Genomic DNA, 25,126 nt, shown 5'->3' with positions numbered 1-25,126 from the left:
GAATCTTCTTCAGCATTACTGGTTGGGTCATAGACTTGGATTACCATGATATTGAATGGTTTGCCTTGGAAACGAACAGAGATCACTGTGTCGTTTTTGAGATTGCATCTGAGTACTGCATTTCAGACTCTCTTTTTGACTATGATGGCCACTTCATTTCTTTAAGGGTTCTTTCCCACGGTAGTATATATGATGTTGATCTGAGTTAAATTCACCCATTCCCGTCCATTTTAGTTCGCTGATTCCTAGAATGTCGATGTTCACTCTTGCCATCTCCTGTTTGACCACTTCCAATTTACCTTGATTCATGGACCTAACATTCCAGGTTCCTGTGCACTGTTGCCATTTACAGCATCAGACCTTGCTTCCATCATCATTCACATCCACAACTGGGTGTTGTTTTTGCTTTTGCTCTGTCTCTTTATTCTTTCTGGAGTTGTTTCTCCACTGATCTCCAGCAGTATATTGGGCTCCTACCAACCTGGGTAGTTCCATCTTTCAGTATCCTATCTTTTTGCCTTTTCATACTATTCATGGGGTTCTCAAGGCAAGAATACATTGATATACTGTAATGTATTGAAGGGTTATCTTCCAGGACTTTGAGCAATGTTATGTCTGTTTGCCTCAGTTTGCAATGATGCTGTATTTAAAAAATAATTTTGCAATACCTTTATTGTTTTATTTCTAATCCTTTTTAATGGCAAGATAGAAAAATAAGTAAGCATGGGCACTGGAATCAGACACATCTGATCTTGAATCCTGACTCTACCATTTCCTAGCTATGTAGCCTTGGGCCAGATAATTCATCTTTCTCAGCCTTATCTGTTTTTTAAAATATTTCTTTAACTATTCAATGAGGACAGTAGTAGGTAATCCTTTTACATGTTTTTGAGGATTTTATAAGATGATCTAAGGCAAATGAAAGTGAATGATGGTCTTTAGCTCACCTTTTTCTGGAATACATGTTAAACTATCATTAACCTACAAAGTGCATTTGTGGACCGCTTCCTGCATCAGCACAACCCAAGATGACTACTAAAAGAGAAAATTTCAAAGCTTCCCCATCAGCTTCTTTTATTTTTTTTAATCTTAATTTTTAATAAATGGTACAAGGTTAATTTTTTGTTGTTGTTGACTAAAATTTGAGAACCACTGATTTCAGTCCCAAGCAAAGATTTATTGATCAGATTAGCTTAATCTCTGTTAACAGGCTTGGATAAGAAGTGCTGGGAATGATTTTAAGAATATGCTTTCCTGAGCCATATCTCAAATGTAGTCTAGATTCTAGAGCCATACTGCCAGGATTCAAATCCTAACTTGACAACTTACTAGCTCTTTCTCCAGAGAAGTAATTTTAACTCTATGGGTCTCTGTTTCCTTTCCTGTAAAATGGAGATAATATTACGCACCTCAGAGTGCTCAGAGAAGGAAAATGTTGAACATTCATGCTATACCAAAGTCTATACATGACAGCAATTAGTATTATAAGTAACATTGTTTTTAGAACCCACAGGGTGTACCTTAAGAGGACATATCAGTGATTCTCAGCACAGCCACACATTATATCACTGGGGAGCTCTGAAGATTCTGATGCCCAGGCCGTATCCGAGAACAGTGAAGTCAGAAATAATATGTAGCTAGGAGCTAGGTATCTGGTTTTTGTTTGTATGTCTGTTTATTTTCAATTCCTGCAGGTGATTCCAGTGGGTAGCAAAGGGGATAAAAATTCTTCCCTCTCATTTAAAAGCTCTCCAGGAAATTCCTGGAAGTTTAGTGGTTAGAACTCAGTGTTTTCATTGTCAGGACCTGGGTTCAGTCCCTGGTTGGGGATCTAAGATCCTGTAAACCAAAATAAATAAATGAATTAAATAAAAGCTCTCCAGATAATTCTGATGATCACTGAATATTACTTGAGAGAGGTATACTGGTAAATGAGGTTAATCTTTATTGAGAAAGGGAAAATAAGAGCTCAGCCTCTGACCAAGAAAGCCTGCAGGACACAGGGCTATTATAAAAGTATTGAATGTTGAAGGAAAAAGCCTCTAAAAGAAAATCTGTTACTGGAATAAAAATACAGGGCACAGGGTCTGGAATCACTTAGATCCAGACTCCAAACCCAGGTCTCCTATTTGTTAATGAAACACTTAATATCACTATAAGCCTCAATTTTCTCATTGTAAAATGTGGGTATTTACTACCACATAAGGTTGTTATGGGCTTTCCAGGTGGCTCAGTGATAAAGAACCCTTCTGCCAGTGCAGGAGACGTAAAAGACAGGGTTCAGTTCCTGGGTTTGGAAGATCCCCTGGAAGAGGACATGGAAACCCACTCTAGTATTCTTGTTTGGAGAATCCCATGGACAGAGGAGTCTGGCGGGCTACAGTCTGTGGGGTCACAAAAAGTCAGACATGACTGAAGTGACTTAGCAGGCATGCAGCACACAGGTTGTTAGAAGGATACAATGGGTAAAGAGATGGAAAGCTCTTGGCTAGTAATGACTCCTACTACGTAGACATTAAATAAAGGTTTATTGTTATGGTTGCTTTTTCAAGTGAGGTTAATGGGGTCCAGAGTGTGAAGGAGAGTGACGAGGGGCAAGGGCAATGCCCAAGTACTGTGCTTAGATCATAGGATAGATAACGGAGGTATGAACCTGAGAGTTGGTAGATGAGAGGAGGAGTTCATTTCAGGAAAAACTTCTGAGATCTTCTTGCTTGCCTAGTGTTTATCAAGCAGCCTCCCCAGTCCTTTTCTAATATTCCTTCCAATGTGAGCTATCCTGGTAAACCCAGACTTCTGTGTTAGTAACCAAATTTTGTAGAAAAGTTTCATAAAATGAGTGTAAGAGTTTCTCAGCAAGAACCTTAAGGGGACTCGTAAACAAACGACACACAATTTATTGTAGTCGTTTTAAGAACAATTATTTCACTTATTGAAAGGTTTATTTGACTTCCTTACAGATCTTGGGTCTTGCAGGTTTCTGGTACTTTTATAGAGCTAAAGGGAAGCAGAATTAATTTGAAACTCCATTTAAACTGCATTTTAACATCCAATTTGTCACTCACCATATCTTTGCAGCACCAGGCAGACCTAGGCTGGAAGGACCCGATCTCTGCCCTTAGTCTTGGGGCTTCTTCTGGCTTTTACCAACTGCTGCATGGCCTCACATTGCTAGAGTCGCTTGGGTGGGTGCCAGCGAGTTGGCTCTGGTGCCAGTGCTCGCCAGTCTCCACCTCTGACCAGATGGGCAGGGGCAGGCAGATCACCTGTGCGGCCGGGAAAGTGGCTGTCTCCCTCTGCAGGCGACCCCCAGTGGCTGCAGGCGCACTCCTTGCTTGGCTCATTGGAGAGAAGAAAAGACCTAGTATTTTGTACAAAATTAATGACTCAACAATTCTTCATACTTTTTTTTTTTTTTTTTCATCTCACAGTTACCTCTTCATATGTACTGGAAAAGGCCTATGGTATAGTGTAACAGAACTGGCCCAGCTTTCAGTAATTTTTGGTGGAGTGAAGGATGACTGGTTTCCTTGATAGCTCATTTTTGAACAGTATTTCTCAATTTTGAATGGTCATGGGAATCATCTGGAATCTTAAGGAACCTGATGACTGAACCTCACACGTAGAGATTGTGAATACAATTCTACAAGTCTGGGGAGAAGGCTGACTTTACGACTCCACAGTGGTCAGGGTGACCAGCCTTTGCTAGGAGCACTGTTGCAGAATAGGGTAGATACTTGACACTACTTACTTTCATTTATGGACTTTTATCAATCATTCCAAGGCTCTCAAAAGAATCCCATTCAGTAGCCTGTTATATAGGGTGTCAAAGAATAATAGAAAGTACAAGAGTTTTGGGAATGCTGGGACGAAAGGAAACCGGAACTATCGTTTTAGTCATATCTCTTTGAAACAGGATCTGTGCAACAACAACTTTAGAATCACTTGACTCTTGGGATTGATATATACACACTACTCCACAGAAAACAGGTAACTGGTAAGAACCTACTGTATAGCACAGGGAACTCTACTTAATACTCAGTAATTACCTATATGGGAAAAGAATCTTAGAGTGGATATATGTTTGTGTGTAACTGACTCACTTTGCTGTACAGCAGAAACTAATACAACATTTTAAATCAACCATGCACTGATAAATTTTTTTTTATAAAAGCTAAAACTAAAAAAAAAAAAATCGCTTGAATAATTTTAAAATTCCTGAGCCTTATCCTCATGCCTCCTTAGTCAATGTCCCTCAAGTGGCAGTGGGGGAGGGATGTCAAGAACCTAATATTTTAATACATTTCCCCAGGTGATTCTTAGGCACACTCATGTTTTAGAACCATTCATTTCTAGCAGAGATTCTCAACATGCACATTTGAATCACATAGGGCTATAAAAACACCCATGCCAACTAAACTAGGGGTTCTCAAACATGGCTTTTATCAACCATTGGCATCACCTTGAAGGCTTCCAAAAGCCCTTGCTCAGGCCCCACACTACGCCAGTCACACTGGAATCTCTCTGTGAGACCCAGGCATCCATGATTGTCAAAGCTCTCCACATGGTTTCAGTCTGAAGCCAGGATTGAGAACCACTATACCATATATTCTGGTTTAATTCATTTGGGGTGAGTCTCAGGCATTAATAACTTATCGTGGCATTTTGCAATATACATATATCAAATAATTATGTTGTACACTTAAACTAACACAATGTTCTGTGTCAACTATGTCTCAATGAAACTGAGGGGAAAATAAATAATTTCTAAATGCACCCCAGGTAATTTTAAAGTGCAGCCCAAGATAAGAACTCCTGAACAGTCATTTTCAGCTTTCTGAATTTCCAGTTCAGTCACTTGATACCCTTTAGCCTACACATTCAGGCTTTCATCCTTCGTGCACATCAGACCCAACCCAGTCCTGACCAAAGCTGACAGTGATCTGGAGGCTTATTCTCGTGAGAAGTTAGTTATATGTCCACCTAGACATAGGCCTCGACGCCCTTCTTTTCTAGTCTCATCAACTAATCTATCATTCACTCAACAAATATAAACACCCAGTGTTTGTCAAGGACTCTTCATTGAACTGTGGATACGATGATAAATAATACACTGCTCCTGACCTCTCAAAAATCTTATGTTTTTGCAGGCTAAAGGAGGGAGACATTTACACAAAAAGAGCTCTAGCAGAGAGTAGTAATTATTACAATGGATAAGAGAACAAAGGACTGTGGGAAAACCAATATGATAGCAACTAAATCTGCCTTGGAGAGTCAGGGAAGACATGTCTAAGGAGAGGCTATCTAGGCCAAGTCTTCCCTACATGACCTGTCACACCCTTCATGGTGTGATTTCTCTCTACTGCATTTCTTGCTACTCGACCTGGTTTCAGCTTTGAACATATTAAACTCTCAGTTCTTTGAATGCCTCACACTCTCTTGATAAAACTTCAGTGTCTGTGTTTGTTTGCCTGGAACTTTTTTCTCCTTTTCTTCATCTGTACCTCCTACCTAGGGCTCTGCTTAGCTGTTACTTTCACAAAGAGCTCACTGACCTCCTGGATGATGATACATGTCCTGGGTAGACATCCGTGTACTAGCCTATAGAGCTGCTTTTATAGCTCATGCCCCCTTTATTAGGTATCTGTGATCCTTCAGACCTGTGAATGCCATGAAAGCAAGAGCAACCGGTGGTCTCCATCACCAGTGTCTCTCATGCCTGGCACTACAGGATGAACAAGTTATTTGCGCTCCGGGAACAGCGGATAATATGTTCAAAATCACAGAGACATGGTGTTCTGTGTTGTGTTCTAGAATAGCAAAAACTTTGGATAATTAATGTATACGTTTGGCAGGAGGAGGTTTTTAGTGATGAGTCAGAAGAGGTTGATTGTTAAGGGCTTTGTATGTATTCCTAAATGGTCTGAACTTCACCCTGTGCAACAGGAAGCCAGAAATAGGTTTTATTCAGGAGTATAATAATGAGGTTTATCACTCTATGGGCAGTGTGGAGAGTGGACTGAAAAAGAAAAGCCATTTAAAGAACATTAGGAGATACTCTAGTCCCTAGGTGAAAAATAATAAAGGCTTCCCTGAAGTAATAAAGCACAGGGTTTCCATTCAAAAGGCATTTTGAGATTGAACCTATAGCACTTGCTGACTAATTACACGTGGGGGTGAATGTAAAGATGATGCCATGGTCTAGCTTGGAAGACAGGCTGGGTGGAGATGCTATTAATGGAAATACGGCTGGGTGGAGATGCTATTAATGGAAATACGGCTGGGTGGAGATGCTGTTAATAGAACTATGGAATGTAAGAAGAGAAGAGCTACTTTCAGTAAAAAATATAACAAGCACAGTTTTAAACATGTTGAGAGTTCCAAGTACCTGTTGGAATCTGGATAGAGTCTTTTATGTAGTTAGAAGTACATACAATTCTCAGCTTGGTATCTTACTGATTGTGGATGTGACTGGTTTTGTCCAACTGACTATATTGACATTCAGTTAATGTACAAAAAGACAGATTTTTGAAACTGACAGTGTCTTACTGATTTCATGATTTGTGCTTCCTTGGGCCACAATTGGCAATACTTCAAGGGAGTCTCCATTAAAGTTACTTTTTGGTTCTTTGATTAAATACATAAACCTATGCCAACCCCACCTGAATTTTTAGGTGGTAGCAATGCTTCCCCTGATAGCTCAGTTGATATCTGCCTGCAGCGCAGGAGACCCCAGTTCTATTCCTGGGTCGGGAAGTTCCCCTGGAGAAAGGATAGGCTACCCACTCCAATATTCTTGGGCTTCCCTTGTGGCTCGGCTGGAAAAGAATCTGCTTGCAATGCGAGAGACCTGGGTTCAATCCCTGGGTTGGGATGATCCCCTGGAGAAGGCAAAGGCTACCCACTCTAGTGTTCTGGCCTAGACAATTCCATGGACTATACAGTCCATGGGGTTGCAGAGAGTCAGACACGACTGAGCGACCTTCACTTGGAGTCTTATTATGGGTGACTCTACTGTTATGCTTTTTTCCCTCATCTGATTGTGTGTCCAGAAAAGAAGCATGTCTTATTTTTCTTGTCAGTTTTAGTGCCAAATATACAAAGTGACGGATGGATGGATGAATTATTTAATTAATTAATTAATAATCTGATGGCAGGGATATGGGTACTTCCTGGAGTTAATCACGTAGGAATTGAAAATCTCTGTATGTAATGTTTCAGTGTCTATTCAGTGAGGTATTGGCCACAGCAACAGAGGTAGAAGAGATCCCTGTAAATATTTTTTAAATGGCCTTCATCTTATCATTTTCTCTTGACAGTACAAAACTGTCCTGGGAATTTAAAAGCTGTGGTTATAAATGACTGTGTTTCTTGATTTATATCATCAGGTGAAAGAGAAGCATTTAAGCTAATTGTTGCTGAAAAACTGTTCTGGTACTAAGAGACAGCTAGGTGGGTACATGATCAGACTTTTATTTTCAGAAGATAACTTTATGGATCCCAAGAAGTGGCTAGAGGAGAATAAGTGATTCCAGTTGGAGAGAGGACAGATGATGTTGAGGGTCTGCAAATGCAACGCCGGTAAAATGGAGAGAGCTCGCTCATTCATTTATAAATACGATGTGAAGCATTTGTTTACTGTTTTACACCAGACTCTGAGGATGCAGTGGTGAATAAGCCCAATTAAATTCTTACGCTCAAGGAGATTATAGACAAGTAGAGAAGATGCACATAAATCAGATCATCATAATAATAAATGTAAAAATGCAGGTTTGATAAATTTGAAATGAGAAAAGAAAAACTGAAAAAAGCCTCTCAGAGGTAAAATTGACAGAACTCCTTTCGTTATTGGCGTATCAGAATATACAAAAGACCCGCTTCCTGCTCTTCTTTTTTGAAGGAATATTCAGACTAATTTGTAACAGAAATAACATATGAGGAATACCACTGAGGAAGATGTATTATGTGACAAATGGTGTGGAACAGATTTAAATGACCTTTTACCAAAAGATGAGATCAAAAAACTACGAATTGTAAATTCTGGTTTTGCAATAAATTCCACTTACTTTTCATAGTCACTGTTTAATTGGAATAGTGGTGCTTTTGATAAGATACAGTTTACTCCATGTCTCTCTACATTTTGATTTTTTTTTTCATTCAGATGTTGCCAGAGCAATTGAATTACTGGAAAAACTACAGGAATCTGGAGAAGTACCAGTGCACAAGCTACAATCCCTCAAAAAAGTGCTTCAGAGTGAGTTTTGTACTGCTATTCGAGAGGTATGGGACTAATATTTTTATAACTATATTCTGCTCTATGCCTTCTGAATAGAAAGCATGTCTTTTCCACACAAACAGTTGAACTAGTTAAGAATGTAACTGCATCTTAAGCTTTCTGTTTTTAACTGCTTAGACAGATGATAAAATATAATTTAGTCTGCTAAATTCCAAAATTAGATTCAGTTAGGATTTATGCATTCATGTAAAACCAAATGTTGAGCTTATGGTACCCATGAAGTGACTATTTCAGTGGGTGACTCCGACACATAGTCTAAACTTTTTAGTAGTCACTTGAAGTCATCTGGAAATTCAGGTAGAAGTAGTCATCGTTAATGGGGACTGAGGTTTTCTTAACACTCGACTAAATCTTTTTCAAGTAAATCTGAAAGAGTAACTCACTACTGACTAAACTTATAGTTATCTGAAAATTACTGTCTAGTGCAGTAATGGGAACAGGCTGATATGCTCTTCAACAAATCTTTGTAATGCTTTCCTGTTAATGATTTCGAAAAGCCTGAGGTAGAATAAGTATGTTTAAAATGACTGTTTGCATTTTTTATTAATTTGTGGTGAAATTGACTAGTCAGTTAATGAATTTCACTGGTTATAAGATAGTTCACTTAAGGTGTATACTCTACAATGCTTTCTTCAGTAAGCCCATCACCTCTTCCACATTTATTTAGCACCTAAAGTACATATATGCAGCATTATTTATCCTGCCCGAAGTCCTCAATAGTAAATTACGTACTGTCATCCTTTCCAAAGTCAGTTGAACCCAATGGCTGCCAAGAGAGTCTGTGTAGCAGAGGGCATGCAATCTCTCAGAGATGCTTGTATCAACCTTCCTCTTAAAAAAAAAATTTTTTTTTACATAAATGCATTGCTATATTTATATGTTTATTTTGGGCTGTGCTGAGTCTTTGTTGCTGGTGGACTTTAGTTGTAGAGAGTGGGCTCTATTCTCTAGCTGTGGTTTGTGGGTTTCTCTTGTTTGTAGTGACTTCTCTTGATTGTAGTGACTTCTCTTGTTGTGAAACATAAGTTCTAAGGGTGCTGGCTTCATTAGTTGCAGACAAAGGCTCATGAGTGTGACTTGCTGCCTCTCGGGTATGTGGACTTCAGCAGCTGTGGCACAAGGGTTCACAAGCTGTGGCCCGCGAACCCTAGAGAGTGCCGGCTCCAGTAATCATGGCACGCAGACTCAGTGGTTGTGACTCGCAGGCTCCTGTGCACCAGCCAGTAGTGGCGCGTGGGCTCCGTTGCTCCATAGCGTGTGGGATCTTCCCAAACTGGGGATTGAACCTGCATCCCCCACATTGGTAGGCAGATTCTTCTCCACTGTACCATGAAGGAAGTCCTCAGCCTTCCACTTTGTGACTATACTTGTGGTTAATGCATGTTCTCTGCCTGAACAGTGCTAGTTTCTGAGTTGTCACTAAGTAGAAAGCCTCATGTGACCAACATTAAGATACACAAAACCTCTCTCACTGCGTATTTAAGCCACGCCTACCCAATTGAGGTTGCTATTTGAATTTTGCTAGGATTTGACTTAGACGGTGCTTGTGCTAAATCTTTACTACATGAGGTTGTTAACTACTTAATTTGTGTTTACAGTGAATGCAGTTTAAGGAAGTAGCCATAATTCTATCTCTAAGTTTTAATCTGTGAATTTTACCAAAGACTAAAAGAAAATTTCTCCAAGTCTATGAATTCTTGGCCATCCACTGCTCAGTGGGAAAGGTATAAGATACGTAGAAACCCCACGGCCCTGCCGCAGTCACTCTGTAGACTAAGGCCACATCCCCTATACACTCTTTCTTCCTTCATAGAGTGCTACTCCCCTGTGATTTGGTGGCTGACTTTCCATCTTATTCTGTCCCCTTTCTACTTTCTACAGAATTAAGTAAAGAATAGTATCCATTAAATATATCTCTTTGCTCACTGGGAATTTGATTTGTGATCCATGTAGTCTCTACTTTTACGGAACTTAAATTCCAGTGCAAGAATGATGATTAATAAATATATAATACAATGTCAGAAAATGGCACTATGGAGAGAAATGAAGTAGGATTAGGGGAGTACGGGTAGGACTCTCTTAAATTAGAGTGGTCAGAAAATAATTGAAGTCACGGAACAAATCACACAGGTATTGGAGGGGATAGTGTTCCAGGCAGAGCAAACCACAAGTGAAAAAACTCAGAGACAAGAATTATCTTAATCCATGGAAGCAACAGTCCAAAAGCTGGCTATGCCTTCAGTGAAATAAGAAAGGTAGGCTTCCTAGAGGCAGCTGCTGCTGCTGCTGCTAAGTTGCTTCAGTCGTGTCTGACTCTGTGCGACCCCATAGGTGGCAGCCCACCAGGCTTCCCCGCTCCTGGGCTAGGGAGCAGGAAACACAAGGCCTCACAGGCCATGGTTAGAACACTGGATTCTATCCCAAGCATGATAGGAAGCCCTTGGAGCATTTTGACCTCACCTGCTCAGCTTTTAAAAACTACTTTTCTGACTGCTGAGAATACATGGGTCCATGCAAGAGTAGAAACAAAGAGGTCAGTAGTAAGGTAGTGAGCAGTTCAGGAGATGAGCGGGTGGCAGCCTGGATGAAGGTGGTGACAGCGCAAGTGGTAGGGAGTTGTCAGATTCAGTATCTGTGGTTTTCAGAATAAAGACAATAGGAATTGACATACAGAGTATATGAATGAGGGAAGTCTCAACGGATTCTTACGTTTGGACCTGAACAGTTGGATCAATGTGATGTAACGAGATGGGAATCCTCGAGGGTGGACGAGGTTTGGAGGAGACTCTACAAGCACTCGCTTCTGGATATAGCAAACTGATGATTCTTTTCAGAAGTCCACCTAGGGATGTCTGGTAGACATCTAAGTCTGAAGCTTAGGGGAGAAGCTGATGCTCGAGGTGTAAAGGAAGTGTAGATACCTGGTCAAATAAACACACAGGCCTTTTTCTTTAAAGAGTTTGCTAAGGAAAGAGAAGATTCGAGTAAAAAAAAGAAAAATGTAAAGAAATGTGGAGCCATTGTATAGATATTATAAATACATCTTACAAACTCTGTGGTAAAGTATGCTATCATTAGTGGTCCTTGGAATTTATAACTGATGTATAAGCAGTTCAGAAGTTTTAGAAGGGGGAGAAAAAAGATGATATAGTTTATCTACCTTATATTTTATAAATTTCACTAAGAAAATTAGTTTATATTCACATTACTGTCCTTAGTAATAATTTTAAAGGCAATACATGTTATATAAACATTGATTTGGTCCCTTCTTCTCAGCTAACATTTCATAGTAGTTGCATGGTGTTGTTTATATTTAAGTTTGGAATTTTTATTATCCTCATAGTATTTTTAAGTTAACCATATGAAGTAATGATAAAAGTAGCCAGTGTGTATACAACAATTCTGAATCATAGAATAACACTGTGACCTCATCTAGTGAAAGTTCTTCAGTAAAATATAAGATATGAATGCATGTTGATGGATAGGTAAATCCACAAGCAAATGAAGAAAAGTACAACTAAGAAGTATGATGTAAGATGCTAACTACCTGAAAATTAGCTTTAATTTTACTCCTGGTCTCTTCAGTTTTGACTGTTATGCTGGAGGGAAACCACTGAAGTGTGGGTTTCTTACTCATAATAGGAATAATACTCAGAGTCTCTCTGATTAAATTATTTGAGTTTTCAGAAATATTTGCCAGTTAATACTTTCCAGTATGAAAGTTATAAATGTTGTCATCACAGGAGGAGAAAAGAACTAGAACTATAGAGGCATCATTCTTTTTAAAATTTATTCATTTTTTGGTTGTGTTGGGGTTCTGTTGCTGTGTGCAGGTTTTCTCTGGTTGCAGTGAGTGGGAGCTACTCTTTATTATGGTAGACAGGCTTCTCATTGTGGTGGCTTCTCGTTGTGGAGCACAGACTCTAGGCTTCAGTAGCTATGGCACTCAGGCTTAGTAGTTGTGGCTTGCGGACTCTATAGAGTGTGGGCTCAGTAGTTGTGGTACATGGGCTTAACTGCATTGCGGTATGTGGATTTTCCTGGACCAGGGATCGAACCCATGCCTCTTGCACTGGCAGATGGATTCCTGTCTGTTGTGCCACCAGGGAAGTCTGAGGCATCATTCTTAGTGGCATTCACTGGAGCAAAAATAGGTACAGGTCACACCATTGCCAACAAGACTGTAAAACCCAAATTATGCTTAAAAAGAAAGCAGAATAACCTAGTGCAGTTTTTTGTAGGTTTTTTTGTTCCCATACATAAGTGTTAATAGTAATTATTATCTTATGTTGAAGCAATCCCATATTTTGCTTTACCATCAGATAAAGCAACCTAGATAGCATATTAAAAAGCAGAGACATTACTTTGCCAACAAAGGTCCATCTAGTCAAGGCTGTGGTTTTTCCAGTGGTCATGTATGGATGTGAGAGTTGGACTGTGAAGAAGGCTGAGTGCCGAAGAACTGATGCTCTTGAACTGTGGTGTTGGAGAAGACTCTTGAGAGTCCCTTGGACTGCAAGGAGATCCAACCAGTCCATTCTGAAGGAGATCAGCCCTGGGATTTCTTTGGAAGGAATGATGCTAAAGCGGAAACTCCAGTACTTTGGCCACCTCATGCGAAGAGTTGACTCATTGGAAAAGACTGTGATGCTGGGAGGGATTGAGGGCAGGAGGAGAAGGGGACGACAGAGGATGAGATGGCTGGATGACATCACTGACTCGATGGACGCGAGTCTGAGTGAACTCCGGGAGTTGGTGATGGACAGGGAGGCCTGGCGCAAAGGGTCAGACACAACTGATCAACTGAACTGAACTGAACTAAACTGAAAAGCCACTTAATCAGCTTCTGGCATATGTGCAGCAATTATATGGGGAGAATAATTTAATGAAATTTAATTTTTTATGAAAATGGATGATTAAAAGAGATTACATGTTTTCTCTGCTTAAGTAATTTTATTTAGTCTGTAAAAAAGACTGAAAAGGTTTTGTTGCAATCAGTACTGAAATAAGAGCATCTGTATATACAACACATAAAGCACTGATCTGTTGATAAATGAGTCACACCTGAATGACAGTCCCTGCAGAGCTTTATTCATAGAATGCATCGTGGTTGGCAATGCTTACCTTGACTGTGTCTTTTTGCTCAGTGATTTTAAAAGGACTGATGGATAATTTGCTTGTACCTATTCAGGACAGGTAATTTTGGAGTACATGACAGAAAAATGGAGTGACGGGTGATGCCTCTTTTCCAAAGTGAAAGGCACTGGCTGACAAAGAAAGTTCATACAAAGTTTAGAATGAGAGGTGAAATTTATAAATTTATTCTCCTTACATTCCCAGCAAAAACTATTTCTGTGACTTTAAGTGGCTTTCTCAAGTTTTAGTTCATCCCTGTGTTAATTAACTTGAGTGATCCAAACTTAAATATTAAAATACGGGGGAAAATAAGGATTGAAATAAAAGGATTATTAAATGTTGATTTTTTGATAAGAGAATTTTCTAAAATAATTCAAATGCAGTTCAGATAGCTCAATTGGCAAGATATGGACTTTCCCCCAACACTTGTATTCAAGTAAGAAATCAATAGAATAGGAATGGTCAGGATACCCAAAATTTCTTTCTGAAACTAAAATGATTAAAAAAACAAACAGAATAGCCATCTATTTGCTACCATTATCTTCCAAGTTTTAAGGCATTTAGGCTTTTTTTGACCTGCTCTTCAGAGTCCTGTGCTTATTGACCTGGTGTATGCAGACTGTAGTGAGCACTCACTCCCGCCATTATGCCTGTCACTTGCTCGTTTGCACCAAATACACAGAACCGAATGACACAGTCACCAAAGACTGCCTTCCTTGGGCGATCGCCAGATGGTACGTGTTAGTAACTTCTAATGTAGTAGAACTATAGAACAAGAACATAAATCCGAGTCTGCATAGCCCCTATCATTCTGTGATGGTGGATCACTGAAAAACGCTGTAGTTCTCTTGTCCTTCCTAGCCCATGATGCAGTTGGACTTCCCCATCCTCCTCTAAGCTCCGTGGGGTTATGGGAACCGCTTTGGCTAAGGAAATGCGAGTAGAAGTTATGTGTGCCATTTCCTCATGGAAGCCTTTGAGTCAGTGCAATCTTTGCTATGTCCCCTTCCCTTTTCAATGTGACCTAGTGGACATGAGTTTGCACAAACTCTGGGAGATAGTGAAGGATAGGGAAGCTTGATGTGCTGCAGTTCGTGGGTTTGCATAGAGTTGGACACAATTTAGTGACTGAACAACAACAAAGTGATGTTTTCTGTGATAATCAATCATCCTGGATTACAGAGTGAGAAAATGAGAAATACAGGGTTAGCCAGCTCTTAATGAACATATCGGCTCAGCAAAAAAATAAATCTTTGCTACTCTATGCCCCCAAGACGTTGGGGGTATCATACCATAGCAATACCCAGCTATCCTGATTGATACTAAAACGGTTACAAAGCCAAATTTACCTTGGCAAAAGGCTATAAGCTTTTATCAGCCCTTTCACTGCTATAAAACAAAGTTAATTTTTAAAAGCTAGGTTGTATGTTTAGTAAGCAGTGATAAATTGTTTTGAAACTACGTAAAATTGGTATCTGATATAAGGACCAATGCACATTAGGTGTCTCATGCATTTGATCATATTTTGTTTGCTTCTAGCTCCCATTTGCTCTTACACTCTTCTTTTTTTCTTCCTTAGCATGGAGCTTACTAACCTTCCACCACCACCTCCCACCCCACCTAACTCCCACTGCCATGTATTAAATTGAGCCATTGCATCCTAATTCCACAATCACATGGGTCATAGCATCATGACACAAGTGCTTGTTCTTGATGCTCTTTTGTTCCTCTTAATTTACTGTGTGAATAAAAACACAAACAGCAAACATAATTACCTTTATGAGAAGGCTAATGACTGGTCATATAATAGCATATAGATTTCTAATTATCTTAAGAAAACATATCCTCACATCAGTAGTGACCAGGTGAGACGAAACAAGGACACGCAGAAGGAGAAAGAAGAGTTGCAGAAAGGGAGAGTGAGAGGAATGAAGGAAGAAAGGCAGGGAGGGAGGCTGGTTGATGTTAATCATGGCATAGTGTACTATAATGGAAAGACAGGAGGAACATTACATGGAGTCAGAAAGAACACTGACAGTGCATTCAGACAAGCTGGATTCAGATCCTTGCTTGGCCAATTAACTGTGTGATCTTGGGCAATTTACTTAATCTCTGTGATCTTGGTTTTGTTTAGCTTTTCTTTTCTTTTCTCTTTTTTTTTTTTTACATAAAATAAGATAACTTTCTAGGACTGTTGGGAGGATTAGATCAAATAAGATTAAAAAAAAACTCCAAAATACATTGACTAATATACCTAGCTAAAAGAGGAAGTATTTAGGAAATGGTGCCTATTTTGGTGAAAAGTTTAGTGGTTTTAGTGATAATACAAAATTTTAATGTGTTTTAATAGAAACATTAGTTACAAATTTAGAGAATAATAGTTCTATAATTATCAATCATCCAAATAAATTTAGAATTTTGTTTCTTAGGAGGAGGATCCACATTTTAAGTAAAATGTTGACAGTCTAGTAGTGTTAGAATAAACAAATACAGTAAGGAATCTGGAAGCCTTGCCATATGATGAAAAGTTAATAACAACAGGGGTTATTTGGTCATATTTCAGGTTACTTTAGAACAGGAGTTTTTAACTTAATGTAATATACAGACGCTGGTGGCTCAGATGGTAAAGAATCTGCCTGCAGTTCAGGAGACCCAGTTTTGATTCCTAGGTCAGGAAGATCCCCTGGAGAAGGGAATGGCAACCTTCTCCAGTATTCTTGCCTGGAAAATCCTATGGACTGAGGAGCCTGGCAAGCCACAGTCCGTGCTGTTGTAAAGAGCTGGACACAGCTGAATGACTAATACACACCATATATAGGCTTCATGTTGTAGATGAAGAACAACTATATATATTTTTATTTCTTTCCTTTTGTTGGCAAAAATTTTATGGCAAACTATGTTTTTAAAGTTTTACTTCAAATATGAATCGAGTGGCATGGATTCATTGTATAAATTTATCATCCTTGTTATACAATGGCATCTTGAATAGCATTACACTCATCAGAATTAACAAAAATGTATCTGAAATTATATTTATGCATATCTTTTGTTTGTACTGGACTTAGCATAAGTTGGCAGATGACAAAAAAGAAAGCTTGGTCGCTCTTACATTTCCTTTGATTTTGTTTGCACTGCTAAGTATGATGGGGCACAAAAGTCAAACATTTTTTTGTGATAAGTTTCCTGCCAATGAAAGCATGAAGTCAAGGAAGCTTTTTTCTGAGCATCTTGAAAGTACATTACACATTATAGAATTTTTCATTTTTTTACAGAAAAAGCTCAGCTTTTAAAAAGTGAAAATTTAACTAAGACTTCTATTTTTCCCAGTCTATCTTGACACATTTCCAAGCAAAAAGAAACCACTGAATAATTGGAAAAAGCTTGATCAAATCATGTACTCTAAAATGTTTGAACTGGTGGGTTTCTCAGAAAAACAACAAAAAAATTTAAAGAGTGCCTCTGTTCACTTCACCTAATTCTGAACTTTGACATTTTGCTAATATTTTGTAGCCAGTTATGGTGAAAATAATAGCTGTACATTTCCATTTGGCATGCAGTTGGGTGAAAACTATGATTGTTTCAGTGAAGTTCTGATTTTTATCTGTCTCATGAATGCTGATACCTAATGTGTGTGTGTTATATACCCCTTACGATGTTTTCAAGGCCAGTTGTTCAAAAAGTGAAAAGCTTCTTTGTCAAGCAGAGTTTCTAATGGGAGAAACTGTTTGACACCGTGTGCGCCTGTGGAGTGCATATGGAGTTTCTGGGTCCAGCATCCAGCTTGCTTGCTCTGGTGAAGACAGGCATTCCCACTTTCTTCATAGAGACTTACTTCTTTTAACATCAGGGTGAATTAGTGTCACAGACTCTGACAATTATCCTAAAAGATGCCTGGCCTTCCCTGCTCTGTGGAAAGTGGTCCAGTAATTTCACAGCTCTAGCCTGGAATGTATATTTTCAAGTTTTTATTTAGGAATGGAGCAAAATGTTTTCTTTTTATTTGACAAAAGATTCTTGGCTTTCCAGAAGATAAGTGTTAATATGCTTGGTTGAACTTGGGTCAGAAATTTCGATGTTTATTTTTCTAAGTAAAGGATTGCTATATCTTAGCAAAGTTTGACAAGAGAAGCTCATTCATGGCTGGATTTTCTTGTAGCGATATTAGGGCATAAGAAGGAGGCTGTAGTCCCTAGATTCCAGGTTTGCTGATCTTATTGTGGTTACTGTTGGAAACAGCTGCCATTTTGGTGGGAGAGATTTAGAGCTGAAAATTCGTGACGTTTCCAGTGCTGAAAGGGTATCTGTGAGGGGAAGGGAGTTGAAAAGCAGAAAGCCTGTCAGTGTATCCGCAGGGAAGATCTGCAACAACTGGAAAGCCTGCAAAACTCTTTTAAAGGTTACTTCTGCTTAGATGATTTAAATGAAAAAAGGATTCAAATGTCATTCTTTGCTGACAGAGGCCTCGTTGCTGATGCCAGCCTTTCCAAAAATAACATCATTTGACCTGAGGATAAAGGCTTTGCCAGAACCTGATTCAACCTGAAGTGTGTTAGAGAAAGCTCAGGTGTCAATAGAAGTCCTACTCTGCCCTGATGAAGGATTTAAGCCATTGCTGTTGAAACTGATCTGAACTGTAGCTTTGAGCACTTACTGCTATGAGAACAGACACCAATGGATCGAAAATAAAAATGACCTAAATATTTGTAAAAGATCAGTCCAAATTTTCCCTTTTTCTAAACAAATAAAGCAGCCTTCTTATTGAAGCATACTTTAAGTAGACACAAAGTTTTCCTATTTTATATGAATTGTTTAATTTGAAATTATATTTTCCAGGAAATGATTAATTAAAAAAAAAGAGTCATAGTATCGTTTGTGAAGTGATTCAGTGTTAAAGGCAAAACAATGGCATGAACATTTACACATCTGTTTTTCTTGGGATAACACCATATTCTTCATTAGACTCTCAAAAGGGTCAATGATATGCTCCCCTACCTCGCTCCTCAGAAAATGAAGAAAACTCCCTAATAAAGAGTGATGGTATCAGTTGAGAAATACTACATGACTAGTTCATCTGACTTAAGGTCCCTTCAATTCCCTGAATCCATACATAGTTATGTAGCAAGTAATTAATGTTTTCCTTGGTGAAGATTATATGGAATTATGTAAGGTTGAGCATGTATGCGTGGTAGGAATATGCGACTATGTGAGATTCTGTATCAGTTTAATATGGGAAAGACAGATACCATGAAAATTTTTAAACTGATAAAGACAGTAACATGTGTCCACATTTGATTGAGGTTTTTGGAGAACCTAATCTATTAATATCATTTTCTCACAGGAAATTGCAAAAGCGATGAGAAACAGATTTTGTAAACTACAGTTATAGTTCTGTTCTTGCAGCAGAGAGAAGACACATTTTAAACAATGTGAAGAGTGTTTATAGCATCAACATGTCACTTTCTGGTGGCAAGAACAGGGTCTGTGTGGCAGGAACCATTTTAGACTATAATTGCACTAATGGGTCATTGACTTACAGATATCTAAACAGACCCTTACAAATCATCTGTAATGACTCTGAAGGCTGTTAGCATCACTGTTGGGTAAATACTCAGCTCCATCCTTTCTGTTTGCTACTACAAATGATAAAATAAACAGTACATATTTCCCAAAACTTGTAATTACAGGTAATACTTACACAGTAGTTCAAAATAATAGAGTCTTCAGAGAAGTTGTGTTTTATATCAGTCAGATAAACTGAACATTTCTGTCTTCTGTTGAGATCATAGGACTGGAAATCAGAACTTCTGTTTTTGGCACCAATGATCATAACTTTTTTTTCTCAGTGAGCAAATCATTTAACCTTTCCTTGCTTCAATATTACCAACACATTTAGAGACAAGTCCATTTGTAAAGGCCATCTAAAATGAATGTTAAGTTACAAATCAGTGTTTTTAACAAGACTGCCGTTATCCCTGAGTATGATTTGCACACAGAAAAGAGAATGAAATTAGTATCACTTATAATTCAAACCGAAATCAGATTGATTATATTCTTTGTAGCCAAAGATGGAGAAGCTCTATACAGTCAGCAAAAACAAGACCGGGAGCTGACTGTGGCTCAGGTCATGAAATCCTTATTACCAAATTCAGACTTAAATTGAAGAAAGTAGGGAAAACCATTAGACCCATTCAGGTATGACCTAAATCAAATCCCTTATGATTATACTGTGAAAGTCAGAAATAGATTTAAGGGACTAGATCTGATAGAGTGCCTGATGGACTATGGACGGAGGTTCATGACATTGTACAAGATACAGGGATCAAGACCATCCCCGTGGAAAAGAAATGCAAAAAAGCAAAATGGCTGTCTGGGGAGGTCTTACAAATAGCTGTGAAAAGAAGAGAAGCAAAAAGCAAAGGAGAAAAGGAAAGATATAAACACCTGAATGCAGAATTCCAAAGAATAGCAAGAAGAGATAAGAAAGCCTTCTTCAGCGATCAGTGCAAAGAAATAGAGGAAAAGAAAAGAACGGGAAAGACTAAAGATCTCTTCAAGAAAATTAGAGATACCAAGGGAACATTTCATGCCAAGATGGGCTCCATAAAGAAGAGGAATGGTATGGAACTAACAGAAGCAGAAGATATTAAGAAGAGGTGGCAAGAATACACAGAAGAATTGTACAAAAAAGATCTTCATGACCAAGATAATCACGATGGTATGATCACTCACCTAGAGCCAGACATCCGGGAATGTGAAGTCAAGTGGGCCTTAGAAGGCATCACTATGAACAAAGCTAGTGGAGGTGATGGCATTCCAGTTGAGCTCTTTCAAATCCTGAAAGATGATGCTGTGAAAGTGCTACACTCAATATGCCAGCAAATTTGGAAAACTCAGCAGTGGCCACAGGACTGGAAAAGGTCAGTTTTCATTCCAATCCCAAAGAAAGGCAATGCCAAAGAATGCTCTAAGTACCACACAGTTGTACTCATCTCACACACTAGTAAAGTAATGCTCGAAATTCTCCAAGCCAGGCTTCAGCAATACGTGAACCGTGAGCGTCCAGATGTTCAAGCTGGTTTTAGAAAAGGCAGAGGAACCAGAGATCAAATTTTCAATATCCACTGGATCATGGAAAAAGCAAGAGAGTTCCAAAAAAACATCTATTTCTGCTTTATTGGCTATGCCAAAGCCTTTGACTGTGTGGATCACAATAAACTGTGGAAAATTCAGAAAGACATGGGAATACCAGACCACCTGACCTACCTCTTGAGAAACCTATATGCAGGTCAGGAAGCAACAGTTATAACTGGACATGGAACAACAGCCTGGTTCCAAATAGGAAAAGGACTACGTCAAGGCTGTATATTGTCACCCTGCTTATTTAACTTCTCTGCAGAGTACATCATGAGAAACGCTGGGCTGGAACAAGCACAAGCTGGAATCAAGACTGCCAGGAGAAATATCAATAAGCTCAGATATGCAGATGACACCACCCTTATGGCAGAAAGTGAAGAGGAACTCAAAAGCCTCTTGATGAAAGTGAAAGAGGAGAGTGAAAAAGTTGGCTTAAAGCTCAACATGCAGAAAACGAAGATCATGGCATCTGGTCCCATCACTTCATGGGAAATAGATGGGTAAACAGTGGCAGACTTTTTTTGGGGGGCTCCAAAATCACTGCAGATGGTGACTGCAGCCATGAAATTAAAAGACGCTTACTCCTTGGAAGAAAAGTTATGACCAACCTAGATAGCATATTCAAAAGCAGAGACATTACTTTGCCAACAAATGTCCATCTAGTCAAGGCTATGGTTTTTCCAGCAGTCATGTATGGATGTGAGAGTTGGACTGTGAAGAAAGCTGAGTGCTGAGGAATTGATGCTTTTGAGCTGTGGTGTTGGAGAAGACTCTTGAGAGTCCTTTGGACTGCAAGAAGATCCAACCAGTCCATTCTGAAGGAGATCAGCCCTGGGTATTCTTTGGAAGGAATGATGCTAAAGCTGAAACTCCAGTACTTTGGCCACCTCATGCAAAGAGCTGACTCACTGGAAAAGACTCTGATGCTGGGAGGGACTGGGGGCAGGAGGAGAAGGGGACGACAGAGGATGAGATGGCTGGATGGCATCACCGACTCTATGGACGTGAGTCTGAGTGAACTCCAGGAGTTGGTGATGGACAGGGAGGCCTGGCGTGCTGCGATTCATGGGGTTGCAAAGAGTCAGACACGACTGAGCAACTGAACTGATAATTCATATATATGCTAGGCAATTACTATCTTTCTCTCTCTCTCCTTTCTTCCCTTCCTTCTTTTTTTCCTTTCATACAAGATTTAGGGCTGAAAACTGACCACTGCATCTTGTATGCATAATTTCCTTGATTTTTATATAGTCTGAGTGCTTGTGTTTAATTCTGAAGCACCTTTTTTTTAATGTTATGTGTTTAAAATGTTTTACAAAGGTATCATGCTGATGAAATATTGGGAATATACTCTTCTCCATTTAAAGTGAAAGTGTTAGTCACTCAGTCATGTCCAGCTCTTTGCAAATCCATAGACTGTAGCCCGCCAGGCTCCTCTGTCCATGGAATTCTCCAGGCAAGAATACTGGAGTAGGTTGCCATTCCCTTCTCCAGGGAATAATATTATAGGGCTAAGTTCAAGCTTTTTTGTGTGCATTGCTGTAATTCCCTTGTTTTGACTGCCGTGTGATCGTCCATTGTGTAAATGTTTATTCACTCTCTCATTGGTGAGGATGTGAGTTATTCCTACTTTTTCACTAATGATCAGTGGTGCTCTATTAACATACATGTATTTATTAGATGATTAAGACTTTTCATGGATATATATGTAGATATAGAGTTTCTGGATCATAAGGTATAAAAACTTTTTAAGAGATAACACCAGTTTTTAAACTTGGTTGCTCCAATTTATACTGCAAATGCAATATAGAAACTGTGTACTCACATTACCTCTAATCCTTGGCATATGAAACATTTGAGTTTTTACCAATTGAATATACTAAAATGGGATCTCATTGCAGTCATCATTTGCACTTAATTGATCACTGAATTGTTGAGTATCCCTTCTTTTGATTATTGGTGATGTATGTTTCTTTATCTGTGAAACATCGGTTTATGTATTTTCCTATTAGTTTGTGCTTTTATATATGTATGTATATATACATATATATTTAGTATGTTCTTGTTTTCAGTTCTTTCCTGGTATATATAGTGAATATATTCTGCTACTTTGTATCTTATCTTTAAGATGTCTTAAAATTGTTAAGTTTTAAATATTCATATTGATCATTTTTAAAATAATCAGTGCTTTTTTGGTATATCACCCCAGGTTCTAAAAGATATTGCACCTGTATTTTCTATTAAAAGTTAAAGTTTTATTTTTAAAATTTGTGTCCTTAGTATGAGGTAGGAATCCAGTGTTTTTCATCTGTAAAGATGACTTTATTTTCAGCTCTATTTATTAAATAATTCATGGTTTCCTCTGATTTATTGCATCATTATATACCAAAAACTATACAAGTGGATCTGTTTCTGGTTTTTCTGATTAATTGGTCAGTTTATCTATCTCTTCATTATTTCCCTATTTGCTCATTGGGAGATCCAAGGTAATGAATATTGGAGGTGGGGAAAACAGGGAATGAGGAATAGTTTTAATTCTATCTAGTTTTGATCCTAGCTTTTGTGTGTGTGTATAAGTAAATTAATAAGAGCAAGCCATTCATGGATCAGTGGACAATGATGAGTATATGCCATAAATTAAAGGTTATGATAATTCCAATTCTGGTCTTTGCACCTGAGGTCCAAGTAGGGAAGAGAAAAAGAAAGCACACAGCCAAATGTTCTCAGAGAATGGTTTCACACTCACGATTTGAGGATCTCTTTCTATTTCTTTCATCAATGTTAATTAAGATTTTAACTTAAGTCTTACTAGAATGAAATAAGAGAATGTCCGTTTCAATCATCACAGTATAATTAGCATCTAGTATATAATGTGTGCCAAATAATGAGTACTTATAATTATTTGTTGAGTGCAGGAAGAAATTCATTAAGATGGCTTATCTTCATTTGTAGATAAACATATATTTGATTTTCATAAGTCTTGAATTTCAAATAGGACGCTGAGTTCTTACAAATCCCAGGTAGAACATGTGTTTCTTACCTTTAGGAAGTTATAAACTTCTTTGTGATTCTGATGATTGTGAATCTGGTAAAATTATGTGCGATTTTTTTCCCAAAATACTTAAATGTGCAAATTTTTTCTTTTTTTTTTTTTTAGCTCAGAGGCTGATAAATCCTGTATAACTGATCCATTTGGCGTCTTGATTTTTTTTTAATCTCTTACTTTTACAGATGAGAAAATAAGATCTGTAAAATTTACATTGTCTTTCAAGCTGGTTAGAGCCTGAATTAGTATAGAATCAAATTTCATGATTCCTAGTCTGATCTGGTTTCACTTGTTGTGAACATTGGCAAAAACAGAATATTTTGAAATGTGGAAAGAGTGAAACATTTGTTTCACTACTTACTGGTAATGAGCTAAAATAATTGGAAAATTGCATCATGATTCCATTTCCATAATTCCTCTTCATATCATGTTCCATGTATGCCAACAGCATTATTTAAAATTTTTGCTTCCAGTTATTTTCTTTGCTTCATTTAGCATGAGACAATGCATGGTGTTTTCATAATGCATTATATCATATATTTATTATACAAATTTCCAGAAGGCAGTGTAAAAATTTAGTTACTAATCATGGCATGCTGCTGCTGCTACTGCTAAGTCGCTTCAGTCGTGTCTGACTCTGTGCGACCCCATAGACGGCAGCCCACCAGGCTTCCCCGTCCCTGGGATTCCCCAGGCGAGAACACTGGAGTGGGTTGCCATTTCCTTCTCCAATGCATGAAAGTGAAAAGTGAAAGTGAAGTTGCTCAGTCGTGTCCGACTCTTCGCGACCCCATGGACTACAGCCTACCAGGCTCCTCTGTTCATGGTATTTTCCAGGCAAGAGTACTGGAGTGGGGTGCTATTGCCTTCTCCGATTGTGTTCATAGTCCTTTTCTAAGTTAGCGTGTGTGTGTGTGCTAAGTTGCTTCATTCGTGTCCACTCTTTGTAACCTCATGGACTGTAGCCCCCCAGGCTCCTCCATGTATGGGATTCTCCAGGCAAGAGTACTGGAGTGTGTTGCCATGCCTCCTATAGGGGATTTCCCTAACCCAGGGATTGAACCTGTGTCTCCTGCGGCTCCTGTATTGCAGGCAGATTCTTTACTGCTGAACCACTGGGGAAGCCTCAGCTCTACATACAGGGAAGCCATTTCAACCAATAGCCACAACTTTAGGGAGAAGGCTTGCTTTCCTAGATAAAGAGAGAAGAAACCTGTTACCAGTAATCTTATCTTCCAGAACTACATTGTATCCTCATGTGTGCCTGTCAGTCATAAGAGACCCCTAATATTTATTAAGCCTGGTACTTGAAAACTTTTGAATTGCATTTTCTCTCTGCTGCTGTTTCCCATAAATCAGCAGTAGCACATCCCAGACTTGGCCGACTGGCTAAAGTCCAGCCAAAAATTCCTTTGCTCTCCATTCCCAAATTGCCAGCAACTGGAGGTGAAATCACAACATCTAATCCTACCAGTTAATAAGCAAGAAACAGCAGTCATATTAATCAATTAATT

The 25,126-nt window shown here is 38.7% G+C and overlaps 1 protein-coding gene across 1 annotated transcript in view; it reads left to right on the top strand.

Annotated features, from left to right (window-relative positions):
- LIN7A (lin-7 homolog A, crumbs cell polarity complex component) overlaps positions 1–25,126 on the top strand; it is a 145,561-nt gene that overhangs the window by 40,845 nt on the left and 79,590 nt on the right. Inside the window, exon 2 of the mRNA XM_052641008.1 lies at positions 8,162–8,280. Within this exon, the coding sequence (XP_052496968.1) occupies positions 8,162–8,280 (119 nt within the window). The remainder of the gene's footprint in view (positions 1–8,161; positions 8,281–25,126) is intronic.

This window comes from Budorcas taxicolor, chromosome 5, assembly GCF_023091745.1.
Source record: "Budorcas taxicolor isolate Tak-1 chromosome 5, Takin1.1, whole genome shotgun sequence".
In the NCBI taxonomy this organism is placed as follows: Eukaryota; Metazoa; Chordata; class Mammalia; order Artiodactyla; family Bovidae; genus Budorcas; species Budorcas taxicolor.
This window is presented reverse-complemented; position numbering and strand designations above follow the sequence as displayed.